Here is a 23394-nt window from a genome sequence, read left to right as displayed (position 1 = left end):
TTCTTAACCATTTAGTTAAGGGAAATGCTTATTTCCAACATGCCTTTAAAATATATACATATAATCTCATTTTTATTATGTGTGTGGTGGATATTTTATTAATTATGTGTGGGAGTGGACATACAATTTTTTATTAGTTATGTGTGTGGGGTGGATATATAATTTTAGCATTAATTATATGTGTGGGGTGGATATGTGCATGAGAATGCAAGTGCCTTTGGTAACCCCGTTGGTTGCAGCGGAAGTTATAGGCAGTTATGAGTACTGGGAACTCAATTCAGGTCCTCTGCAAGAGAACTATGTGTCCTTAACCACAGATTCATCTCTAGTGCCTCATCCAGTTTGCCTCTTCTCAGGAGCACTTGCGAGCTCTGAAATCCCATAAATTCTATTTACTTATTTGGCTTACGTACCCACAACACTTGCTTTAGTACCTCTAACCAGGAAGGCGTTCCATAAAAGTTCTGCTGAATTGAATACATGAATGAATGAAAGAAGCAAGCGGATCTGGCATGAGAAACTCCGCCTCTGCCCTTCAAGTCACTTCCGAACAGAAGCCAGCCAAGGTTCATCGCAAGTGGCCACACTTGTGTTACAGAGAGGCCAGCAGAGGCCCCCAGATTTACAGCTGCCGGCAAGGTCGCCTAGCGGACGCGGAGGACAGAGGCGGGGCGGGGCTGGAGGCGGACCCGGCGGGGCGGGGCCGGACGCCTGCGCCATAAAGCCCGCTGCGCGCACTGGTACAGACTTGCTGCGCGCTGCCGCTCCTCTTTCCTTCCTCTTCCGTGCTTGTTCTGCTCCGTGTACCTCTCGGGTCCCGCCATGGCTGCGCTCACCCGGAACCCGCAGTTCCAGAAGCTGCTGGAGTGGCACCGCGCGAACTCTGCCAACCTCAAGCTGCGCGAACTTTTTGAGGCGGATCCGGAGCGTTTCAACCACTTCAGGTGCACGCACGGGGTCGGGGCTCCCGGCACCCCCAGGCGCCCCGCAGGGCCCAGGCCGGGGCCGGGGCCGCACTTTGTCCTTGATGACTCCTTGGAGTGGGTATTGGGACCCGCGTGCTAGCCAGAGGGCCGAGGCTGCTTAGTCATTAGGAGGAATCGGCTCCTCCTTGGGGATCCCTTCGCCCCCGCCTCTCAGTCTCAGCCATTTGAGTAGGGATTTCTAACCACCCGTGAGGAGCAGCAGCCGCTGCTGGCGCGACAGGCACGAGAGAGCTGTCCCCTCCCACCTGCTCCTAGTGGGCTTTGGTCAGGCAGGGTGGGTAGGCTGAGATTTCCTGGGAGCCACGGTGTAAAAATAGTGCGTCGGAGGCACGATGCAGAGGCTAGAGAGACCTGTGAGCGACTGCAAAATAGGAGGGTGGAAGAAATCGTACATGTGATGCATCCCCGTGCCTTGTCACTGATGCCGGGAGGCAAGGGACCAGGGATGACCACCTGTGGTTCCTCACTGGAAGTCCCTGATACCTCTCCATGGGTGTGTCCTTGTAAGTTTGAGATGTGGAGCTTGAAGGGGGAAGCTCTGCACAGGATCTGTCTAACATCTTGTTTCTGTGGCATGGCTTCCTACACTACTTAACACTGCTGCTACAGGTCAGCCTTTGTGGCCAGGCACTGCCGCTGGGGTGTGACCAGCAGCGTCTCCATCTTCCTGCAGCTTGAACCTCAACACCAACCATGGACATATTCTGGTGGATTACTCCAAGAACCTTGTGAACAAGGACGTGATGCAGATGCTGGTGGAGCTGGTAATGTTCTGACTGAGGAGCTGTGATCTCTGGTTTGGGTGGGGGGACCTGCGCATTGTTTTGGGTTCTAGGTCCAGGTGTGGAGTAGTATCCCAGGGATCTCCAGGCCCTGCTGTTTGAGCAAACTCTTTGAAGGTGGTGGAAAAGGAATCTGGCTATAAAGGAACATCTGTCAGCCTCACTGGGGGGGGGGGGGGGGTTGGACTTGTGATACCGATGAGGAAGGGGTACAAGGCCTCAGTGGCTTCTCTCCCTAGGCCAAGTCCAGAGGCGTGGAGGCTGCACGGGACAACATGTTCAGTGGTTCCAAGATCAACTACACTGAGGTAAGCAGTTACACCACCCCCCCCCCCCCCCCGCCACCCCTCCACTTCCTCCCCTTTGCTGACCGTTATCATCATCGCCCTGTGTCTTCACCCTTGCTCTTAAGCAATGCTTTTGCCTCACAAAGGTGCTAAAGGCTTTTCTTTGGGGGCAAGAGAGGTTGCAGAGCTTTGGGGTGTGATTTCTCTGAGACTGGCAGCCTGGACTTGGCAAGCAAATTGGCACAGTTCCTGGTGTCCAGGGAGGGGCACAGCCCAAGCCTGAAGGGAGGAATTTGCTTAAGGCTGGCTGAGACATTTTCTTGGAGAACTTCAACCTTGATACTCTGATGGATCCTAGCTACAGGTTGTTCTAGTGGCAAGAAGAATTATGTCACCAAAGCCCTTAGTTTCTTTGACAGTGGAGTGAATAAGAGGTGAGGGTATGACAGGGTTAGAGGACCCTTAGAGGATGTTTTAGGCATGTTCAGGTCCTTCTGTATCTGCTTCTGACTGTTCACAGCGTACAAGGGGGCACAGGATTTCCTATCCTCAGAGTCCCGGAATGGCTTTCCCTCCCAGGCTCTCTATACGAAACGGTGATGTTAATGGATGCCCGGACCTGTTTGTCCTGTGCATATGGCTGCCTTACACTGTACCTTCCACAACTAGGACCAGTCTAGCTCTAGGGTCTACCGTGCTCTTCATTGTCTCCTTCCTCTCTAGGATCGGGCGGTGTTGCATGTGGCCCTTCGGAACCGGTCAAACACACCCATCAAGGTGGACGGCAAAGATGTGATGCCGGAGGTGAACAGGGTTCTGGACAAGATGAAGTCTTTCTGCCAGGTAAGCAGATGCTAGCCTTGACGTGCCTTTGGTCCACGTGTATGTGTGTTGAAGAATCTGGCCCTGTTGCTCTCCCTAGAGGCAGGACTTAGTTTGTGTTGCAGCCTCAGGTTGGGGTGATCTGTGTGGTTGCTGACCCTGCTATCTCTGCTGAGACCTGAATTTCCCTCAGCTCTTCTCAGAATGAGCACGCCCTCTTCATCCCCCAAGGCCTGGGATCGTAGGTGCACACCACCACAACCTGTTACATGGTGCTGGGGGTGTTGGGTTGGGGTTGTCAAACTTGAGGCTTTAGGTGATAGGAGAGTACGATGCCAACCGAGCTACAGCCTACTTCCTTCCCCACACACAGTTTATGTGCAGTATAAAAATGTAAAGCACGTCTTGTGTCCATATTAGTGCACATAACCGTACCATACACATACCCCTTTGTTTTCCTTCCTCCCTTCTGTCAGTCTGACCTATCAGGGTCTAACTATGTAACCCTGGCTGGCCTGGAACTGGCCTGCGTAGACCATACTGACCTCGGACTCATAGAGATTTGCCTGCCTCTGCCCTCCTAATTCTGGGATTAAAGACATTATACCTTCTCAGCCGACCTCGTCTATCTGTGTATTTGAGGGTGGGGGTGAGGGGCAATATGGGTTGCCTTAGAGGCAAGCTAACTTAACCTACATAAACCTTTGTGGCCTCTGTGCATTCCCCAGGGTAACCCTGCAAGGGTTGGCTGGCAGCCGTTATCAGGTATGGAGTGCAGCGGTGATGTGTGGGCGCTGTGGGTGTGTGCGTGTGTGGTGTGTGTGTCTGTATGGGTTGGGCATGCTCAGAGAGTGATCATCTGGTCAGCTGTAAGCATTCTGGACTTGTGCCTGAAAGCGGCTGCTACTGCGTGTGGCTGGTCAAAGTCGGCTTGCCTTGGCCAAGAGCCATTTCTAGACCTGAAAGTCTAGAAATTTATCTTCAAGGCCTGTCGACACCTGCATATAGGGCTTCCTGGAATGAGGGAAGCTAGAAAGCCCTGGTGGGACCTCGGGTATCAGAATGTCCCTGATGTTTTGAGTGTGAAGGGCATCTCTGTCTGTCTGTCTGTCTGTCTGCTGTGTGGCAGAGTGGAAGCCAGGTACTCCCATCACGCTGTGTAAGCTCAGGCATGCTGGGTGGACAGCACCATGTTAGTCCCCTCCAATGCTGTTGCAGGATGACACCCCCTTAAAGCTAGCTCTTGGATTGGCTGGCTCTAGACTGATCAGGTATTTTTAGTTCAAGATGCACAGCTTGGGTGTGGTGGGTCGTGCCTGTAATCCTAGCACAGGGAACCTAGAATAGGAAGATTTGCCAGTCCTGGGCCAGCCTGGGCTATGTGGGGAGACCCTGTCTCAAATCAAAACGCCCAATGAAAAAGCAAACAAAACACTGCTAACCAGTGGCCATCCCAGTGAGGAGGAATTCTGCTTCCTGAGACTGGTCCTCTCAGAAGGAAAAAGTACAGTCAGGCAGAGTGCTGCTGCTGCTGGTCTTAGCAGTGGGGAAGCTGAGGTGGGAGAGTCAGAGGTCAGGGCCAGTGAGCCTGGCATGTGATAGGCCAGCTCTTGTAAACAGAAATGGTAACTGTTTGAAACAATGGATATCTCAGTTATTCTGACCTGATTGTCAGTTAAATCCATGTATCAAAATATCACACAGTAAAGGAGAAATAACAACCAAAAGAAAACCTCCCCTCGTTTATCAGGATTGTCGGTTACTGTGGCTGTATCGTCCTGCTGTACTGTTAATTATTGGTCAGGCATGGTAGCACATCCTGTCACCCAGCACTCAGGAGGCCAGCCTGGGGTACCGTGGTGACACTGTTTCTAAATACAAAACAACAGTGGCGTGTGTCCTAAGACCTCATATACAGGAAGAAAGGCTGTGTGAAGTTATATTAGAAATGTGTTTTTCTCTCATAATTTATGTGTGTGAGACTGAGTGAGAAGCTGAGCAACTAAACATTTTTTCCTGGGGCTGGTGCCAGGCCTCCTTGATTAACAACATTGGCTGCTCTGGCAGAAGATTCAGGTTCAAGTCTCAGCATCCACACGGTGCATCACAATTGTCTATAACTCCAATCCCAGTGGCTCCAATGCTCTCTCCTGACCTCTGTGGGCACCAGGCATGCATGTGGTGCATATACATACATGGAGAAGAAACGGATACACATAAATTAAGTCTAGAAAACCCACAAGCTTGTTACCACTTTTTATTCTACTGGAATTGATAGGACATTCTCCGTGCCAGCAGGTTTTGTTTTGAGATGGAGTAGCACTGGTTGGTCTGGAGCAGGCCAGCTTTGAACTCATGGAGATCCACCTGCCTCTGCCTCCTAAATACTGTGATCAAAGGTGTGCTCCACCACACAGGATCCTCCCATGGTAGCTTTAATACCATCTTTTAATCTTGTGTTGCTGGGGATAGAAGCTGGGGCTTTGGCGTGCTGGCAGTGAGCTGCATGCACACAGCAATGGCTTAAAGATCTGAGTGGTGGCTTGAACCTGTAATCTCAGCACTTGGGAGGCTGAAACAGAAGGATTGTTTAGGGTTCCAGGCCAGCCTGGGGTTAGGGTTAGAACCTGTCTCAAAAAAGCAGAGTTCCCCTATTCACTTTCTCATATAACCCATTACGGTAGCAGACAGAAGCATAGGGCCAGCTAAGCTAGGTGCGAGTATACACAATCCTGTTTCCTTTCGTGCAACTCTGGAGTACCATCGTCCATTTGAAGATGAGGTGTAGAGACATCCACCGTATGTATGGTGGTGATGAGCCAGGCATGGGGGAGCTGATGGTTGGACCACTTTACTTTTACAGAGAGGGGGAAGACGGAGAGTTGATAGTCCTGTTGGAGTGGTTGGGATTTTGTTTTTTTGAGGCAGTGCCACCGTGTAGCTGAGGCTGGCTTGGAACACCTGTTGACCCTGACGCCATCTCCTGAGTGGCAGAAATATAGGGATGCACCACCATGCCTAGCTGGTTCATGCAGTTCCATGGCTTGACAGTTAATTAATTCGTTCTCGAGGCTTGGGAATGATTCTTTAAGGCTCTTGGCTTCCTAAAACTCATTTTCTCAGGTAAAATATCGCCTGTTCTTACAGCTGCCTGGTCTTCTCAGCCTCCTACTGTCTGTGGAAATACAGGTGTCTAAAGGTGTCTAAGTAGCGTATCTGCCTCGCTTGACTCCATCCAGCTCAAGAAGATACCATTTCAGACACTGTAGTTCTTACAAAAGCTTAACGTGTCTTAAAAGACTCCATAAGAAGCTTACTGTGGGGCTGTCAGACAGTAGCTGTATGCACAGGTTTCTTCTCTATGGGGTATATATAGATATGAGAACCTGGTAGTCTTAGGTGCATTTATTTGTATGCCACATACATGTGCCACGGTGCATGTGGAGGTCAAGAGTACAGTTCGTGGGAATCAGTCCTCGTGCACCATGTGATTCCCAGGGAATGAGCTCAGGAGGTCAGGCTTGGCAACAAGCCCTTAGCCACCCATCATGTCACTGGCCCACGGTAAATTCCTTTGCTTTTTTGCTTCTGAGCCCACTGAGACCATGATGCCACTTGGGAACCTCCTTGTGTTTGACTGAACATTTGCGTCTGTCTTTTTTTTTTTTTTTAAGATTTATTTATTATATGTAAGTACACTGTAGCTGTCTTCAGACACTCCAGAAGAGGGCGCCAGATCTATTTACAGATGGTTGTGAGCCACCATGTGGTTGCTGGGAATTGAACTCAGGACCTTCGGAAGAGCAGTCAGTGCTCTTAACTGCTGAGCCATCTCTCCAGCCCCATTTGCGTCTGTCTTAACTTAGCTCTCTCAAGTTCCTGGGTTTGATTTTTTTGTTTTGTTCTGTTTTTTGAGATAGGGTTTCTCTGTGTAGCCCTGGCTGTCCAGGAACCCACTTTATAGACCACGCTGGCCTCGAACAGAGATCTGTCTCTCCCTCCCGAGTGCTGGGACTGAAGGCGTGTGTCACCATGCCCTGCTCATTTCTCTGAAGTTTTAAAAGATCTTTGTGGACAGGGTCTCATGTGGTCCATACTTGATATGACAGTAGACTTATGTTCCCTTGCCTTTGGACGCTGGAATTACAGGTTTGAGCCACCATGCGCAGTTTATACAGTGCTAGGGACTGAACTCAGGACTTAGTACATGCTAGGTAGGACTTAGTACATGCTAGGTAGGACTTAGTACATGCTAGGTAGGCCCTCTATCAACTGAGCTACATCTCCTGCCCAAGAAAGGTTTTTTGTTTTTTTTTTTTTCTTTGATTAATTTTGAGACAGGGTTTCTCTGTGTACCCTTGGCTGTGTTGGAACTCACTCTGTAGAAGAGGTTGGCCTGAAACTCAGAGGTGTGTCTGCCTCTACTTCCCAATGCTAGGATATAGGCATACACCTTTAAGTCTGGCCTATAAAAATTCTTTTCCTGACAAGTTCTGGCACTATTTCCTGCCTATTATTATTATTATTATTATTATTATTATTATTATTATTATTTTTATCTTTATGTATTACATTCTAGCTGCATTTCCCCTCCCCCTAGTCTATTCTGGACACCTCCCCTCTCCCAGATCCACCCTCGCTCTGCCTCCCCTTAGAACAGAGCAGGCCTCCCAGGGACATCAAGCAAACACAGTACAGCAGGCTACAGGATGATCACATCAAAGCCGGACAAGGCGACCCAGTAGGTAAAGCGTCCCGAGAATATTTCTACCTTTTCTTTAAACCCAGCGGCCTCGCCAGGGGTGTCTAGTCTTTATTAGGGTTTCACTTACTCATAAAGCTTTCTGTCAGGGTTAGGTTTATTTGTTTGTTTGTTTGTTTAGAGACACAGTGGTCTTAGAATCATGGCAGTCCAGCCTCCTGCGTGCTGGCATTATAGGCATAAGCTACCACAAACACAATTAGTTTAGGTTTCAAGTTTATTTTATTTTATTTCATTTTATTTTATTTTATGTGTTCTGTATTTTGCCTGTGTGTGTCCATGCAGTATGTGTATGTATGCATATGGTACCCCCTGAGGTTAGTTAGTAGAGGGTGTTAGATTCCCTGGAGCTGGAGTTACAGATGATTGTGAGCTGCCATGTGGATGCTGGAAGTTGAACCAGGGTCCTCTGCAAGAGCATCTGCTGCTCTCCACTGCTGAGCTGCCTCTCCAAGCCCTTGTTGAGGTTTTTACTAGGACCCTGTCCTGAGACTTGGCACCAGTTCTCTATTGATGTGGAGGACTCACACCAGAACTCAGCTCACAGCAACAGCAAACACAGCGATTTCACATGGTGTGTCTGGGTCAGAAGCTGGGAGCAGTTTTACCTGCGTTGTTCTTGTTTTTGTTCAGAGGGGCTCTGTGCTTCTTTTTTTTTTTAAGATTTATTTATTTATTATATGTAAGTACACTGTAGCTATCTTCAGACACTCCAGAAGAGGGAGTCAGATCTTGTTATGGATGGTTATGAGCCACCATGTGGTTGCTGGGATTTGAACTCTGGACCTTTGGAAGAGCAGTTGGGTGCTCTTACCCACTGAGCCATCTCACCAGCCCGGGCTCTGTGCTTCTTAGTGATGCTTAACAGTGTAGTCAGAGTGTTGGTCCATGCTGTGGTTCTCTGAAGGGGTCAGTTCTGGAAGATTCCCTCTGTGAACGGCAAGTTAGTGCTCCGTGTTAGAAGGAATTCTCAGCTCATTTCTACATGGGCTTAGTCACAGGTCTGAGTGTCCTCACAACATGGTGGCTGGACTTGTTCAAAGAGAGAAAGCACGGGGCTGGAGAGATGCTTCTTCCAGTGGTTAAGAGCACTAGCTGCTTTCCCAGAGAATCCGGATTCAGTTCCCAGCACCCACATGGCAGCTCCCAACCATCTGTAACTGCACTTCTAGGGGATCTGATGCCCTCTTCTGACTGGTAGACACATGTGCGTACATGCAGGCAGAACAGTCATGCACAAAAATAAAAGAATACATGGATCAGGGGAGAGATCAGAGCAAAGCAGAGGTTGTTGTGAGCAAGCTTCCCATTCACATACAGGATCGTCTTTACAGCAGCTTTGTAGGGACGCGGTGGGAACTCTACTACAGGGCTGTGTACCAGAAAGGGAAGGATCACTTGGACACAGCTGCACATGCTAACATAGGTTATGATCCCAGCAATCAGGAGGCTGAAGCAGGGGATTGGCAGTACATGGTCAGCCTGGACTCTATACATAAGATTCTGCCTCAAACCATATGCGCTGGTGATTAAGCTTGGTGGTCGAGTACTTGTCTGGTAGATGCAAGGCCCAGGATTTGACCCACATTTATTTGGATCTCTACCTAGAGGCTGGCTGCTTGTCCCTGGTCAAGACCTGTCAAAAAGTTGGTCTCTGGCAAAGTGTCACTGTGGGACCACTGTGAATCCCACTTTGGCAACGAGGATATAACAGGCCATCTGGTCGGGAATGTTTTCATACAGACAACACAATACACATGCTTTTGGTATTCGAGTAAGTGGGTTTATTAAGTTTGTAGCAAGCAAAAGTTAAAAGCAGTAGATAACAAAACATCATCAAATTGGGTGCTTACAATATCCTGCAGAGCAACTGGAGTAGCCCAGTTGGTTGAGCAGGCAAAAGTTATCCAAGTGGGTGCTTATGATACCCAGCAGAAATGATAGGAGAAGCCCTGCAGAAGCAGTTACCTTACAGTTGCAGAGTAAGAGACTAGATCAGAACATCTCAGCTTTCTGACAGTGTGCGTGAGCGCTTTACGCACTTCTGTGCACCAAGTGTGTGTCTGGTGCCTACGGAGCTCAGAAAATGTCATCAGCTGGCCTGGAATCAGAGTTTCAGGTGTGGTGAGCTGCCACATGGGTGCTGAAAACTGAGCCTGGCTCCTGTGGAAAAGCAGCCCTTGCTCCTAACCCCTGAGCCATCTCTCCAGCCCTGGGCAAGCATTTTTATGCCATGAGATAAAGAGGCAGCCTCTCCTGTCACGGAGTTAGGAAGCCAGCCTGCCTTGGGACAGGGAGTTTCGGAGGCCACTTGAAATAAACAGTGGGGATTCTGGAGCAAGAAAGCCCCATTTGGCTGGTGAGATGGCTCAGTGGTTAAGAGCACTGACTGCTCTTCTGGAGACCATGAGTTCAAATCCCAGCAACCACATGGTGGCTCACAACCATCTGTAATGAGAAACAAATTTAAAAAAACCTGTGAGCTGGAGTGAGCAGGGCCAGAGCAAGCAGAGCCGGAGCAAAAGGGGTTGGGGGGACATCATGTGGCAGACTACCAGGATAACATGTCACAGAGTGTGACAGGGATCTGGTTCTATGACCACCAGAGGCTCCTGACAGGGCCTAGCAGTTGTCATTTAGGTAAAGGGACGCAAGACATGAGTGGCATTTGTGAGCTGTGCATTTGGGTTAATCACATCTGCTTCTGTGACAGCGGGTCCGGAGTGGTGACTGGAAAGGGTACACCGGCAAATCCATCACGGACATCATCAACATCGGCATCGGGGGCTCTGACCTGGTAAGGAGCGCCCATCTCACCCTGGGATGGGGTGAAGGCTGGGAACAGTCTCCCCCTAGAACCCTGTCCTCTCTTCCTGCAGGGACCACTCATGGTGACTGAAGCTCTCAAGCCTTACTCGAAAGGAGGTCCCCGTGTCTGGTTTGTCTCTAACATTGATGGGACCCACATTGCCAAAACACTGGCCAGCCTGTCCCCTGAGACTTCCCTCTTTATAATTGCCTCCAAGGTATGGCACCGGGGATGGGGAGGATGGGTGGATTGCCCTGGGCAATGGAGTGTCAGGAAGGATTCTGAGTGAGTGAATGGGGCTTTGTGGATCTGGTTAGCACAGCTGCCCTCAGATGCTTTCCATGTCTGGAGGCAAATGAGGTTTACCTAATAAGAGCCTGAACCTGGTCAGTTTGGATTCTTGTCATAGGCAGTACCCACTTAGTTTATGTGATCTTTGCCTGTGTGTGGTGTGTGTGTGTGCTGTGTGTGTGTGTGTGTGTGTCCTCAGGGTCTCATACAAGCTAGGTAAGACCTCTACCACTGAACTACATGCCCAGCCCTTTATATTGAGACAGGCTCTCTCTCAGTTATTCGGCTAGCCTTGAATTCAAACTGTAGTCCATCTTGAACTTTTGATTTTCCTTCTTCAGCTGCTTAAGTATTTACAGACAGGTCCATGCCACCAGCATGTGTCTGAAACTGCCTTCCCCCCACCGCAGTGTTTCTCTGTGTAGCCTTGGCTGTCTTAGAACTCAGAGGTCTGCCTGCCTTTGCCTCCTAAGTGGGTGATCTATCTTTCTCTCTTTTTTTATTTTATGTGTATGAGTGTTCCATCTGTATGTACACCTGCATGCCATAAGAGGGCATCAGATCCCATTACAGATGGCTGTGAGCCACCATGTGGTTGCTGGGAATTGAACTCAGGACCTCTGAAAGACCAGTCAGTGCTTTTTACCACTGAGCCATCTCTCCAGCCCCCGATCCTTCTTTCTTTCTTTCTTTCTTTCTTTCTTTCTTTCTTTCTTTCTTTCTTTCTTTCTTTCTTTCTTTCTTTCTTTCTTTCTTTCTCTCTCNCTCTCTCTCTCTCTCTCTCTTTCTTTCTTTCTTTTTTTTAATATTTATTTATTACATGTAAGTACACTGTAGCTATCTTCAGACACTCCAGAAGAGGGAGTCAGATCTTGTTATGGATGGTTGTGAGCCACCATGTGGTTGCTGGGATTTGAATTCAGGACCTTTGGAAGAGCAGTCGGGTGCTCTTACCCACTAAGCCATCTCTCCAGCCCCTGATCCTTCTTTCTTAACAGATGCATCTGTTACCTTCTTCTTTGAGGCAGGGTCTTTATTAGCTGGGTGTAGTCTCCTCTCTTAGCCCCTGAGCCCTGGGTATGCAGGCATGTACCACCACACTTGACATGTTTATTGTGCCTCTCTGATTTCAGAGCCCTGGCTTGATAACAAGGGTTTATTTATTATCCTGTACACCTTGTGTGCCCTAATATACGCAAAATCATAAGAAGTCCATCTGAGGTCGGTTAGATGGTTCAGCAGGTAAAGGGGCTTGCCATCAAGCTGGATGACCTGGGCTTTGATCCTGGGCACCACATGGTGGGAGAGAATTATTCCCAAAAATTGTCTCCTCACCTCCACATGTGCTATGGCACTCTTATTTATTTATTTATTTATTTATTTATTTATTTATTTATTTAGGGTTTTTCAAGACAGGGTTTCTCTGTGCAGTCCTGGCTGTCCTGGAACTCACTGTGTAGACCAGGCTGGCCTTGATCTCAGATATCCACCTGCCTCTGCCTCCCAGATGCATGCTGTGGCACTTTTACACACACACATACACACAAACACACACACACACACACACACACACACACACACCCTGAATAAATGTAATAAACTTGAAAAATAGGATTTCCATCTGCAGTGTGAGACCCCGCCTAGGCTGTAGTAAAGCAAGCTCAGTGTCTGCTCAGCCCTCTCTGGGAGATGCCTGGGAGTTTCAGTGGGCTCCTTCCACGCCTAGGTGTGATGGTAGGTTGCTGTTGATGTGCTGCTGTGACGTGTGCACATGCTGTGGGTGCCTGTAGTAGGTGTTGCTGATAAGCTAGCCAGTAGCCAGTGTGCCCTCTGCTGCCCACCTGGACTGGGCTGACCGCCACACGTTCCCTTCCAGACCTTCACCACCCAGGAGACCATCACCAATGCAGAGACAGCAAAGGAGTGGTTTCTCGAAGCGGCCAAGGATGTGAGTGGTTGGGGTCTCTTGGAGGTGGGTGGGGGGTTGGTTCTTAGCTCTCCCACAGATGGAGCTTGGTGGGAGGTGTGGTGCACGTCCTGTGTTCCTCTCCCCCCCCCCCCCCATAGCCCTTTCTGCTGAGGTACAAAGGGGAGGAGACCTTTTCTGGCTTCCTTTTGTCCGAGCTGCTCTAATTGTCTAAGAAGCCTTTCTTTCTTTATCCATTTTTAATAGTTCCCATGTTGTGACTGAGGAACCTTTCTTTAAGTCCCTTGGCCTTTGGAATCATCTTTGCTTCCAGCAACCACACCCATTTACACTGGAAGTCATTTTGCAACTTGGCCCTGTGTACCTTTGAGGGGGGATGGGTGGGCTTGTTGGTGGCCCTTACACAACTTTTTTTTTTTTTTTTCCTGGTTTGTGGCAGGGTCTTGCTATGTAGTCTAGGCAGGTCTTAGACTCACGGCAACCCTCCAGCTCCAGTCTCCTAAGTGTTAGGATTATTGTCCTGTGCCACCATCTTCCTGCCCTCTTGACCTTGACCTTTTATGGGTTCCTCTAACAGCCTCAGGGCTAGAGAGAGAGAATAATAGTCCTGTGTAGAATCTGGTTTTCTCCAGTGACGGGGCACCCCCTCCCTTAGTGGCTCCTCTGGGATGGGTTTGGTATAATCTGCTTCTGTCTCTTGTAGCCATCTGCAGTTGCAAAGCACTTTGTCGCCCTGTCTACAAACACGGTAAGTGCTAGTCCTGCATGCCCTCATGGGAAAGCCCGGGCTATGGGAAAACCTGTCTCTCAGAATCCACCAACCTCAGTGGTCTGCTTCGGGGTAGCATCATGGCTGGGGTGCTGGTTTAGAAGGCTTGGTGAGAGCCGGTGGTCTTTCCTTCCGACTCCATTCAGTCTCTAATCCTGAGGAAGGATAGGCAGTCAGTGGGATAATATCCCCACCCATCTCCCAGGCCAGACTGATGCATGACACCCCCCATCTCCCCCACCTGCCCCCTCCGGCACCCTGCCCACATAGGATGTGCAGAAATCTTGTTCCTTCCTAAAGCAGTTAGGTCTGGTAAATGAATGTGCTTTTTTGTTGTTATTGCTGTTTTGTTTTGGAGATGTTTTTTCTGTATAGCCCTGGCTGTCTGGGAACTTCTCTGTAGACTATGCTGGCCTTAAACGCACAGAAATCCACCTGCCTCTGCCTCTGACTGCTGGGAATAAAGGCCTACACCACCACCATTCACTTTTTTTGTTTTTTAAGATTTATTAATTTTATTCTATGTGTATGTTTGCATGTATGTCTGTATACCACATGCATGCCAGGTGCCCACAGAGATCAAAAGAAAGCATTAGATCCTCTGGGGCTGGAGGTAGGGATGGTTGTAAACCATCCTACTGGGAATTTAACCTGGGTCCTCTCTAAGAACAAGTGCTCTTAACCACAGAGCCAGATTTCCAGTCCTCGGTGTAACTTCTTTTGAATTAATTGTTTATGATTTTTGCAGGTGTGTGTCCATGATATCTGTGGGCACACACATACACACCAGTGGAGGTCAGAGGGCAACTTTATGGTTCTCTCCTGCTTCTGTTATGTGGTTTCCTGGGATCAAACTCTGTTCTCTAGGCTTCTACAGCAAGTGCCTTTACTGTGAGCCATCTACGTAGCCCTAGACAAGAGCTTTTTTGACAGACTAACTGTATAGCTCTGGTATCTTGGATGGCCTCAAACTTACAGAGATCTACCCACATTTGCCTCCTGGGTGCTAGGATTAAGACATTTGCCGGACTGGACAGATGGCTCAGTGGTTAAGAGCACTGACTGCTCTTCCAAAGGTCCTCGGTTCAAATCCCAGCAACCACATGGTGGCTCACAACCATCCGTGATGAGGTCTGACAGCCTCTTCTGGTGTGTCTGAAGACAGCGAAGACAGCTACAGTGTACTTAGATATAATAAATAGATAAATCTTTAAAAAAAAAAAAAAAAAAAGACGTTTGCTACATTGTCTGCCACAACTTTTTTTTTCTTTTTTCTTTTTTTTTGGCTTTTCAAGACAGGGTTTTTCTGTATAACCCTGGGTGTCCTGGAACTCACTCTGTAGACCAGGCTGGCCTCAAACTCAGAAAGCCACCTGCCTCTGCCTCCCAAGTGCTGGGATTAAAGGCATGTGCTATCACTGCCTTGTGACTTTTTTCTTGTAATTATTTATTTTAATTTTATGGGGTCAGGTAGGTAGGTATGAGTGTACATGAGTACAGATGCCCTCAGAGGCCAGAAGACGGCATGGGATCCCCTGGAACTGGAGTTACAGTTGGTTATGAGCTGCCTGGTGTCTGTATAAGGAGCTCAACTCAGGTCTAATGCAAGGGCAGGGAATGAATGCTCTTTCCTGCTGTGTCATCCCTGCACGTTCCCAGATTTCCACTAGAAGGACTGTGTGAGGTCAGGATAATGGGATTAGAGCCCATCATGTCTGCCATCTCACAGTTGGCCTGGCCTTGAGCCTGTGTGAGGTGGCCGACACCCAGGGAGGAGTGAGGGCTGCTCTCGGAAGCACAGCCCCTGGTGGACTGGAGCTCAGCCCTGTGTGGTGCAGTGCAAAAAACGCATAGCTGGGAACGATGAACACACCTCAGTCCTTCCGACCACAACTTTGCCTCCCCCACGTCAGCCTCCAGATGTCTGTTAATTCGCGCCTTGTCTGCCTTCTGCCAGCAGAGCTCATGCTCTCAGTGGACATCTCCAGTGAGGATAGGTCTGGGGCGTCTGGCTCAGCCTGCCCACGGCCTAGACCCTGAGAACAAGGCTGTCTCCTCAGGGATCTCTCAGGGGGCCTCATCTTCAGAAGGGAGGCTAGGCAGTGGTCCAGGCTTGGTTGCCTGGCCCGGGGAATGGCCTCTGGGTTTGAGTGCCAGATGTTGAGGACAGGGTATGGGGGCTGGTCTACATCTCTGGTTCTCACACAGCAGGAGGAGTTTCTGTAGGCTCGGGACCCCCGTGTGCCGGAGGGGAGCTGGCTTGGTGGGCAGTTCTGAGGGAGCAGTCTTGGTTGGGTGTTACCCTCAGCTCAGCCTGCTCCCCGGGGTTGGAAGGGAGGTGAAGGGTCCCTGGAGGTTGTCATTCCTCTCTCCCTCCCTTCAGCTCCTCTTCCTGTCTCTCTAACGGATGTCCCCCTCCCCGCTCTTCCTTTGTCTATTCCAGGCCAAAGTGAAAGAGTTTGGAATTGACCCTCAGAACATGTTCGAGTTCTGGGATGTAAGTATGGCCCCTTGTGCTGTGTGGTTGGTGTGTCCTTTGGCGAGTCTTGGCCGCTGAGCCAACAGGTCAGGTCAGCATTTATTGAGCGCTTGCTGCATGTCCGTCTCCCTTTGGGGAAAGGCAGAGAGGCCCTTAGGGAGGCTTGGTCTGTGGGCAAGTTCCTAGTTTACGAGGAGAAGCGATAGTCCCCTGGGTGCCTTCCAGCTGCGCCCACTGTGAGGTAACCAGAGCCACCGCTGCCCTCTCAGTTAGCCGAGGTGAGTTATTCTCAGTCATGACCTTTCTCCAGGCTGCAGCCACGGTCTATAAAGGCCAAAGGGCAGGGTAAGGCTGGGCCTGGTAGGCTGCAGGAACAGCTGGAGTGGGGCGGGGAGGAGGCAGTTGATCCGGAGACTGGGCAGCTTGCACAGCAAGCCCCACTTCAGATGGTAGATCTGCGTGCAGGTCACGCTGTAGATGACATTCCTGGGGGACTTGAGCCAGGCTTGACCAGGAACCCGCCTTGCCACTTGCTGCTGGTCTGGGCCCTGCAGACCTGTGAGGAAGGGCTGTGTGTGTCCTGAAAGTACAGGGCTACTGTGTGGGTGTGGCGTGTGGCCTGAGAGTGTAGTGGCTGTGGCTGGGCAGAGGTGTGGTCTCTGACATATCAGCCTTTGGACTGGAGGCTCTTTTCCTGTTGGCATCATCAGCCAGTGGGTAACTTTGCTTTGAAAGTTCTAAGATCCCCCTTTCTTTAAATTAGATAGATAGATAAATAAATAATAGTTTTCTTTCAGTGCCTAGGATCTGCACACACTAAACAAGCACTCCACTACTGAGCTGCTCCCCGCCCCCTTTTAAATGAGTATTGAGGCAAGGGTCTCTGTGTAGCCCAAGCTAACGTATAGCTCACAAGGTAGCTCAGGCTGGTCTTGAACTTGTGATCCTCTTGCCTTGGCCTTCCAAGTGCTTAGGTTACAGGCATACACTGCCACAGTGGATCTAATCTGTGGGAAAGAGTGCTGTCCCACTGTTCTATGCCATCTGCTGTGTCTCAGTTAACCCCCTTGTAGATGGACCAGTTGCTGCCGTCCTTGGCACACATCCTGTAGCTTAGATGAGGAATCCCTGTTGGGAAACTGGTTTCTAACAAATGTTCCCTGCCTGTTTCCCCTTCCTCCCTAGGTGTTGGCATCTGAGCAAATGGGGGTAGGGGAGGAGCAGGTGCCCTCTGCTAGCCTGGAAGCCCAACAGAATGGTACATCCATTGTAACTGCCCAGTGTACAGAAAATGGATGCGATGTGACAGAAACTTGTGTCTTGCAGGCAGGGTCAAAGAGTGATGTTTAGGTGTAGCAAATAGGCGGGCAGGGCTGGCAGTGGAGACCTCGAAGGTCAGGCCACACGGAACATCAGAACATCGTGAGAAGGGGTGTGGATGGGTGCCGCTGAATGGGGGTGGTGATTCGTGAAGCCCGGGGGCAGGGATGGGCTTCTAGAGTTAGTCTACCTGGTGAGACAGATGGCAGGCGGAGGAGTGCAGCACAGCCTGAAGGGTCAGTCCTCAAGGCCAGTCCAGTAAGGTCTGTGTGAGTGCTGCGGTCTGACTTGACATGGCCTGGTGTGTCTGGCTTCTGGACCCAGCACAGGTGTGCTTCTGAGCTTAGAGTCTCTCAGGGCCAGAACCGATTTTGGCATCTGAGACTGACACTCGAGAGTTATCTTTCCTCAGATGATGGAATCTCTGAGGGGTGTGTGTGTGTGTGTGTGTGTGTGTGTGTGTGTGTGGTCTTGGCAGAAGTCACAGGAGCTAGAATTGGGTCTGAAAAAGAGTAAGGATAGGTACTGGTGGGATCAGGAGGGTTCAGCTATGACATTAGCTAGATATGCATCTCTGTAATCTCACGAGCTTGAGACAGGAGCATCATAAGTTCAAGGCCAGCCTGGGCTATATAGTGGGTTCTGGGCTAGCCAGACCTATGTAGCAAGATCTTATTAAACAACAAAAAAATGAATAGTTCTAGCAATTGAGGTCTGAAGGGCATGTGGAAATGCATGGCCTGGCCACGTAGGAAGAGGCTGGGTGGTCTCAAATGTGCCCGTATTGGGTCTCTGGTAGCTTCTGCAGAGGGAGGATTGGCTAGTAGTGAGCTGATTGCTCAGATGAGGCGACCCCAGGCCTCTCAACAGCCTCGCCAGATCTTCCAAGGTGTCACAGGCTGTTCTTTGTCATCAGGTGTGTCGGGGGTGGGGTTGTGAGGAGGGCAGGAGTAGACAGGTTATTAAAAGGTGAGGCCTGGGGCAGGCGGATAGGTCAAGCACAGGCAGGGACACTTGAGGAACTATGTCACTAGGGTGCAGTTCGAGAAGTTCATGAGACATAAAGGTCGGGAGACCATGGTCTTCAGAGATAATATGATGATAGCTAAGGCCCAAGTCACACTCCAGAAGTAGGAAGTTGAGATTTGGCAAGTAGCGTTTTTTCAGGCATGTGGTGGAGTCTGCCCTGATGTGGTGTCACGGCTGAGGTCTCAGGAGCTGGGATCAGACAAAAGTGAGTGGCTGGGCTTCCCCAGGAACCAGAGGAGCCAGGCTAGGCACGTGTAAGTAGAACATGGCACACAGAAGGTGCAGGGGTGGGAGATGGAACTTCCTGGCTTGGTCAGCCCCCATCATCATAGGAAATGGCGAGGGGGGCAAGTGGAGTGGAGTCTCACAGATAGAGACTGAAGTGCCATGATTGAAATCGGGCCAAAAGCGAGTGGTCAAGCGACTCCTGAACAGTTCTGGTAGCGCACACGTAGTAGACTTGGGCATCTGAGACCTGGTGGGAGTCAAGGGATGGAGAGCTGCATCTGTCCAGAAAGCAGTGAAGCCAGGTCCTTACAGGTGGGTGCAGTACAGCAGCTGGCAGCGGAGGTAAGGCGCAGAAGAGGCTGCTGAGGTCAGACCCAGCCTTGAACCCTAAGTCTGCTGGACTTGGCTAAGCACAGTGAGAGTTTATCAGGTAACCTCGTCTGTGGAGCCAGTAGAGAGAGTGCTCGATGTGAGACGTTGCGTCAGTAAATCCTCTCAGATCAGTCTGGCCGAGCAAAGAAGGCAGAACCAGTCTGTCAGGTGAGGCCTCAGGGACAAAGAATTGGTCTTTGAGGGAATGAGGGTGAGTGGAGCAAACGTCTGAGAGAGCTAGGGGCTTGAGGTGTGGCGTGAGTGGGCGTCTCTGGGTCTTCCAGGTATGGTCACGTGAGCCCAGTGTGTGAAACTTCACCTGGTAAAGTTGAAGTGTGGCCAGGCACGGGAACGTGGAGGTCAGTTTCTTGGGTAAGGACTGTGGAACCTTTGCCTGGCATGAGGTTGGATTTTTTTTTTGGCTATGTCAATCTGGAGTGAGATTAGCAGGTGAGGATCCATGGAGGCCTGAGTTCACAAAACTGCCTGTGCCGGTGAGACATGAAGTCATGGTCAAACGTGGGGAAGGGAGTGCATTAGGTCAGCTAGGTGGAGCTGGCCTGTCAGATGGACGGAGTGTGCGCGTTCAGGGTCAGGTAGACATGAAGAACTGAAAGCCCAGGATCACATACAGATAAAGCAGAGCCAGCCCATCTGGTGTGTGGTCTGAGAGGCCCATTTTTCTGGCCTTCTGGGTATGATCTGAAGAGCCACGGTCAACCTCATGTTCAATAGCCCTGGCTCACCCAGGACGTGCAGAGGAGCCAGGTGCAGAGTGTATCAGTAGGCAGAGCTGCGCTCCCAGAACTCGCTCTGTAGACCAGGCTGGCTTCGAACACAGAGATCCGCCTGCCTCTGCCTCCTCCCAAGTGCTGCAATTACAGGTGTGTGGTGCCACACCCAGCCTGTTGGGTACAGGTTTGAACTGTGAGGATTAGAGGTGAGTGCCTGTAGGTGGCAGTGGATTATCAGATGTGCTCTGGAGGGCCAGCGTCAGTGGCTGACAGTTGATCTGCCAGGTGTAGACCACTGAAGCCTGAGGAGTTGAACACAGGTAGGTGATGGATTCAGTCAAAGGTAGGAGTTACACCTAGGCCTTGGTGGTGGTGGAGCCTGAAGAAGTGTGGTCAAAGTCAAGGTGGTTTGAAGCCAGGGCCATGCTGAGGTAAGGTCACCTGCCAGGTATGCTCTGGAGAAGCAGGCTCAAATACTGGTAGGTGGAGCTGGCCAGATGTGGTCTTTGGACCCAAGGATCCAGCGCAGATGGGTGGACCTGGCCTTCCAGATGCGGATTGAGCTAAGATCAAACATAGGCAGACAGAACTGGCCTGGGAGGTGAGGGCAGGAGAGCCAAGGTCAAACTAAGGAGGGACATTTGTCCCACTAAGTGCAACATCAGAAGGTGGAGCACAGGTGGGCAGGCTGGCCCAGCATTGCCTGTGTAAGTAGTCACAGCTGTTCTGACAGGTGTAGTCTTGAGGAGTTCAAGTTGAACGTTTATAGATAGGGATGAGTTGGTAACAGGATTGGGGCAAAGGTAGGGTGTACCTGGGTCTTTGTGGAGAAGCTGGAGGAGCCATGGCTAAGCTCATGTGGATTGGAGTGACCTCTTAAATCAGACACATAGCAGGGTTCCATAAAATAGACAAGTACTGTGGGCCTGACAGCGTGTTTTCAAACCCAAATTTATACGTACATATATAGATACAGTCCTCTAAGCAAGGACGTGGGCGCTAGAGGTATACACCTGGGATTGTTCAGTCCGTGGAGCTTGGTTCTGGCTGGGCGGTTTGAGGTAAGGCCCAAGTGTGGCTGAGTAAGTCTCACCTCAGAAGAAGCACACCTCAGGTGGGTCCTGTGGATGGCATATGTTAGGATGGCGCTCTTACGTGGTGAAGCCCAGGCTTGAGCCAAGGTTGGTGGAACTGGTTTGGTACGTGAGGTGGGAGAAGCTCTGCAGACTTGTTGGAAACTGCTGGAGTCACAACGAAATGCATAGAGCTGGGTCCCCATAAAGGTTAAGGAGTCTCAAATTGCTCTTAGGGAGATGGACCTGCGACTCTTGGCTTAGGTAGAGGGTCAAGATTGGGCAACGGCACTGGCTGTATCCTCGGAGCTGGATACAGGTAGGTGGAGCCAGGCCTCCCAGGTGAAGCTGTTGTAATTGATCCATGCTGGTGGTTACCCAGCCTTCCCTGTCAATCTTTGGATCCAAGAAGAGGTGTCTTTATCACCTGGGCTCAGATACAAACAAATGTACCCTAGGCCTGTTAGGTGAAATGTGTGTGCAGCCTAGCCCAGGAATATGTTTGTAGCTGGGCAGACCTGAGGGGTTGGTCAGACAAAGTTGTGTAAGAGGACCACAGTGGGGTGGTGAGATGGCTCAGCAGGTTCAGACATCCTCTGACCTGAATGAACTGCATTCCTGAGACCCACATAGTGGGAAGAGAGTGGTAGACCTCCATACACACACACATGCAGGCACACCAATCAATAAACAACTGAAATAGAACAAGTTAGAAGAAAAACCATAAAGCATCAAGGCACATACTTCTAACCCTAATCCTCAGGAGGCTAAGACAGGAAGATCAAGTGTTTGAAGCCTGCCTGGGCTACACAGTGAGACCTTGACATAAAATGGGAAGGAAGGAAGGAAGGAAGGAAGGAAGGAAGGAAGGAAGGAAGGAAGGAAGGGTGTATATATCTGATATAGCAATATGTGTGTGTCTGGGTCAGTCTGGAGGTTGGATAGAGGAGGTGGGGTGCCCTAAGCCTGTCCACTACCTGTTCTTATCACTGTTGCAGAGACCTGGGGATCTGCAGCCCCCTAGTCTGTAGTCGCTAGTTGTGGTCTTTGGCCTTCCTTTCTCTTTGGTTCATACTCTGAGCCATCCTAGGGATGCCCATGGCACAATATGAGGCCCAGAGACTTGGGTCAGACCCTGCCTGGAATTGCTAGTTATATGGAATCTGACCTTGCTCCTCTCAGCCAAGGTCAGAAGCTAGACTTGTCAGTCAGTACTGCCAACCATTCCCGTTCTAGAACTAAGTCCCATTAGGGAAGATCATGTCATACCTAATAAGGCTTGTGAGATGTTTGCTGTAGCGGAGCTCTTCTTAACCCTGGATCCTTACAGATGAGTCTGCAGTTCATTATTATTCAGAGGGACCTTGGGCCACCTTCCTCATTTTTTCAGTTCCGCCTGTGTGAACTTCCTGTGTGAGCTCTCTTCAACCCCCAGTCCAGGGTGTCATCATCTTGGGGTAACCTCAGGGTCCTTGGGACTTTCTCTGTCTTCGTTTGTGCCTGGCTCTCAGACTGCAGTTCTCCAACCTGGTCTCTCAGCTTCGTCCCTCTCACCCTCCTTCATATTACACACTGTGCTGTGCTTCCTCGAAGCCTGTCACCTCAGGCCTCCAGAAGATACATCCAAACAGTTAACAGATATGAGGTCTAGCACCTCTCCTTTACAGCTAGTGGCGTTCTAGCCTGAGAGACTTGAGAAAGGAAGTTGCTCCTGTTGTTTCCTGTGAGTTTTTAGTCTCTGTTGTAAAAGGTTGCCCCTGCCACAGGACCCTTGTATATGCCGCTCTGGAGTGCTTCTCTGGATGACAGTGTCTATTCAGATCCAAGGTAGACATGGGTAGGAGGCTCTGGGTCTGTCAGAGGCTGAGGAGAACAGGGTAAGCATAGGCACAAAGCTATGGATCTGTCAGTGGCTAAGGAGACAGAATGGATGCAAGTCTGAGGCTCTGAGTCTGTCAGTATGTGAGGCGACTTGGTAGGTAAAGTATTAGTCTCTGTGTCTAATCTGGACCAACGAGGCAGAGTGGTCACAGATCTGGGTGTGTCGATGACCAAGAAGAAAGACATGGTAGGTGCAGGCCTGGGGTTCTGGATCTGTCGGTTTATGAGGAGACAGGGTAGGTAGAGGTGTGAGCTCTGGTCTGTCAGTTTCTGAGGAGATGGTAAGTACAGGTGTGAGGTTTGGTGTCTGTCAGTGACCAAAGAGGCAGGGTAAGTCCGAGAGTGAAGTTCTAGGTCTGTCAGTAACTTAGAAGACAGGTTAGATATAGGTATGAATTAGTGAGTCTGTCCTTGATCAAGGACACAGGGTAGGCACAGGTACAAGGCTCTGGGTCTGTCAGTGTCTGAGGAGACAAGGGAGACACAGGTATGAGGCTCTGGGTCTGTCTGTATCTGAGGGGATAGGTCCTTGGCCTCTCAGTGTTTCAAAGGTAAGTTCAGTAGAGGTCTGAGTGCTTGGTCTGCCAGTATCTGAGGAGATGAGGTATGGCACAGGTATGAGGTACTAAATTTACCATCAGTGTTTGAGGTAATAAGGTAGGCACAGGTATGAAGCTTGGTTGTTTTTTTTTTTTTTTTTTTTTTAAGATTTATTTATTATATGTGAGTACACTGTAGCTGTCTTCAGACACACCAGAAGAGGGCATCAGATCTCATTACAGGTGGTTGTGAGCCACCATATGGTTGCTGGGATTTGAACTCAGGACCTTTGGAAGAGCAGTC

General features: G+C 50.0%; 1 protein-coding gene across 1 annotated transcript in view; it reads left to right on the top strand.

Annotated features, from left to right (window-relative positions):
* Positions 1–732: 732 nt before the first annotated feature.
* Gpi (glucose-6-phosphate isomerase) overlaps positions 733–23394 on the top strand; it is a 29399-nt gene continuing 6737 nt past the window's right edge. Inside the window, exons 1-9 of the mRNA XM_021187162.2 lie at positions 733–944; positions 1660–1750; positions 2008–2076; positions 2779–2898; positions 10353–10436; positions 10519–10665; positions 12616–12687; positions 13370–13414; positions 15879–15932. Coding sequence (XP_021042821.1) covers positions 823–944; positions 1660–1750; positions 2008–2076; positions 2779–2898; positions 10353–10436; positions 10519–10665; positions 12616–12687; positions 13370–13414; positions 15879–15932 — 804 coding nt within the window. The 5' untranslated portion in view covers positions 733–822. The remainder of the gene's footprint in view (positions 945–1659; positions 1751–2007; positions 2077–2778; positions 2899–10352; positions 10437–10518; positions 10666–12615; positions 12688–13369; positions 13415–15878; positions 15933–23394) is intronic.

Source organism: Mus pahari, chromosome 1 (genome assembly GCF_900095145.1).
Source record: "Mus pahari chromosome 1, PAHARI_EIJ_v1.1, whole genome shotgun sequence".
Classification (NCBI taxonomy): Eukaryota; Metazoa; Chordata; class Mammalia; order Rodentia; family Muridae; genus Mus; species Mus pahari.
This window is presented reverse-complemented; position numbering and strand designations above follow the sequence as displayed.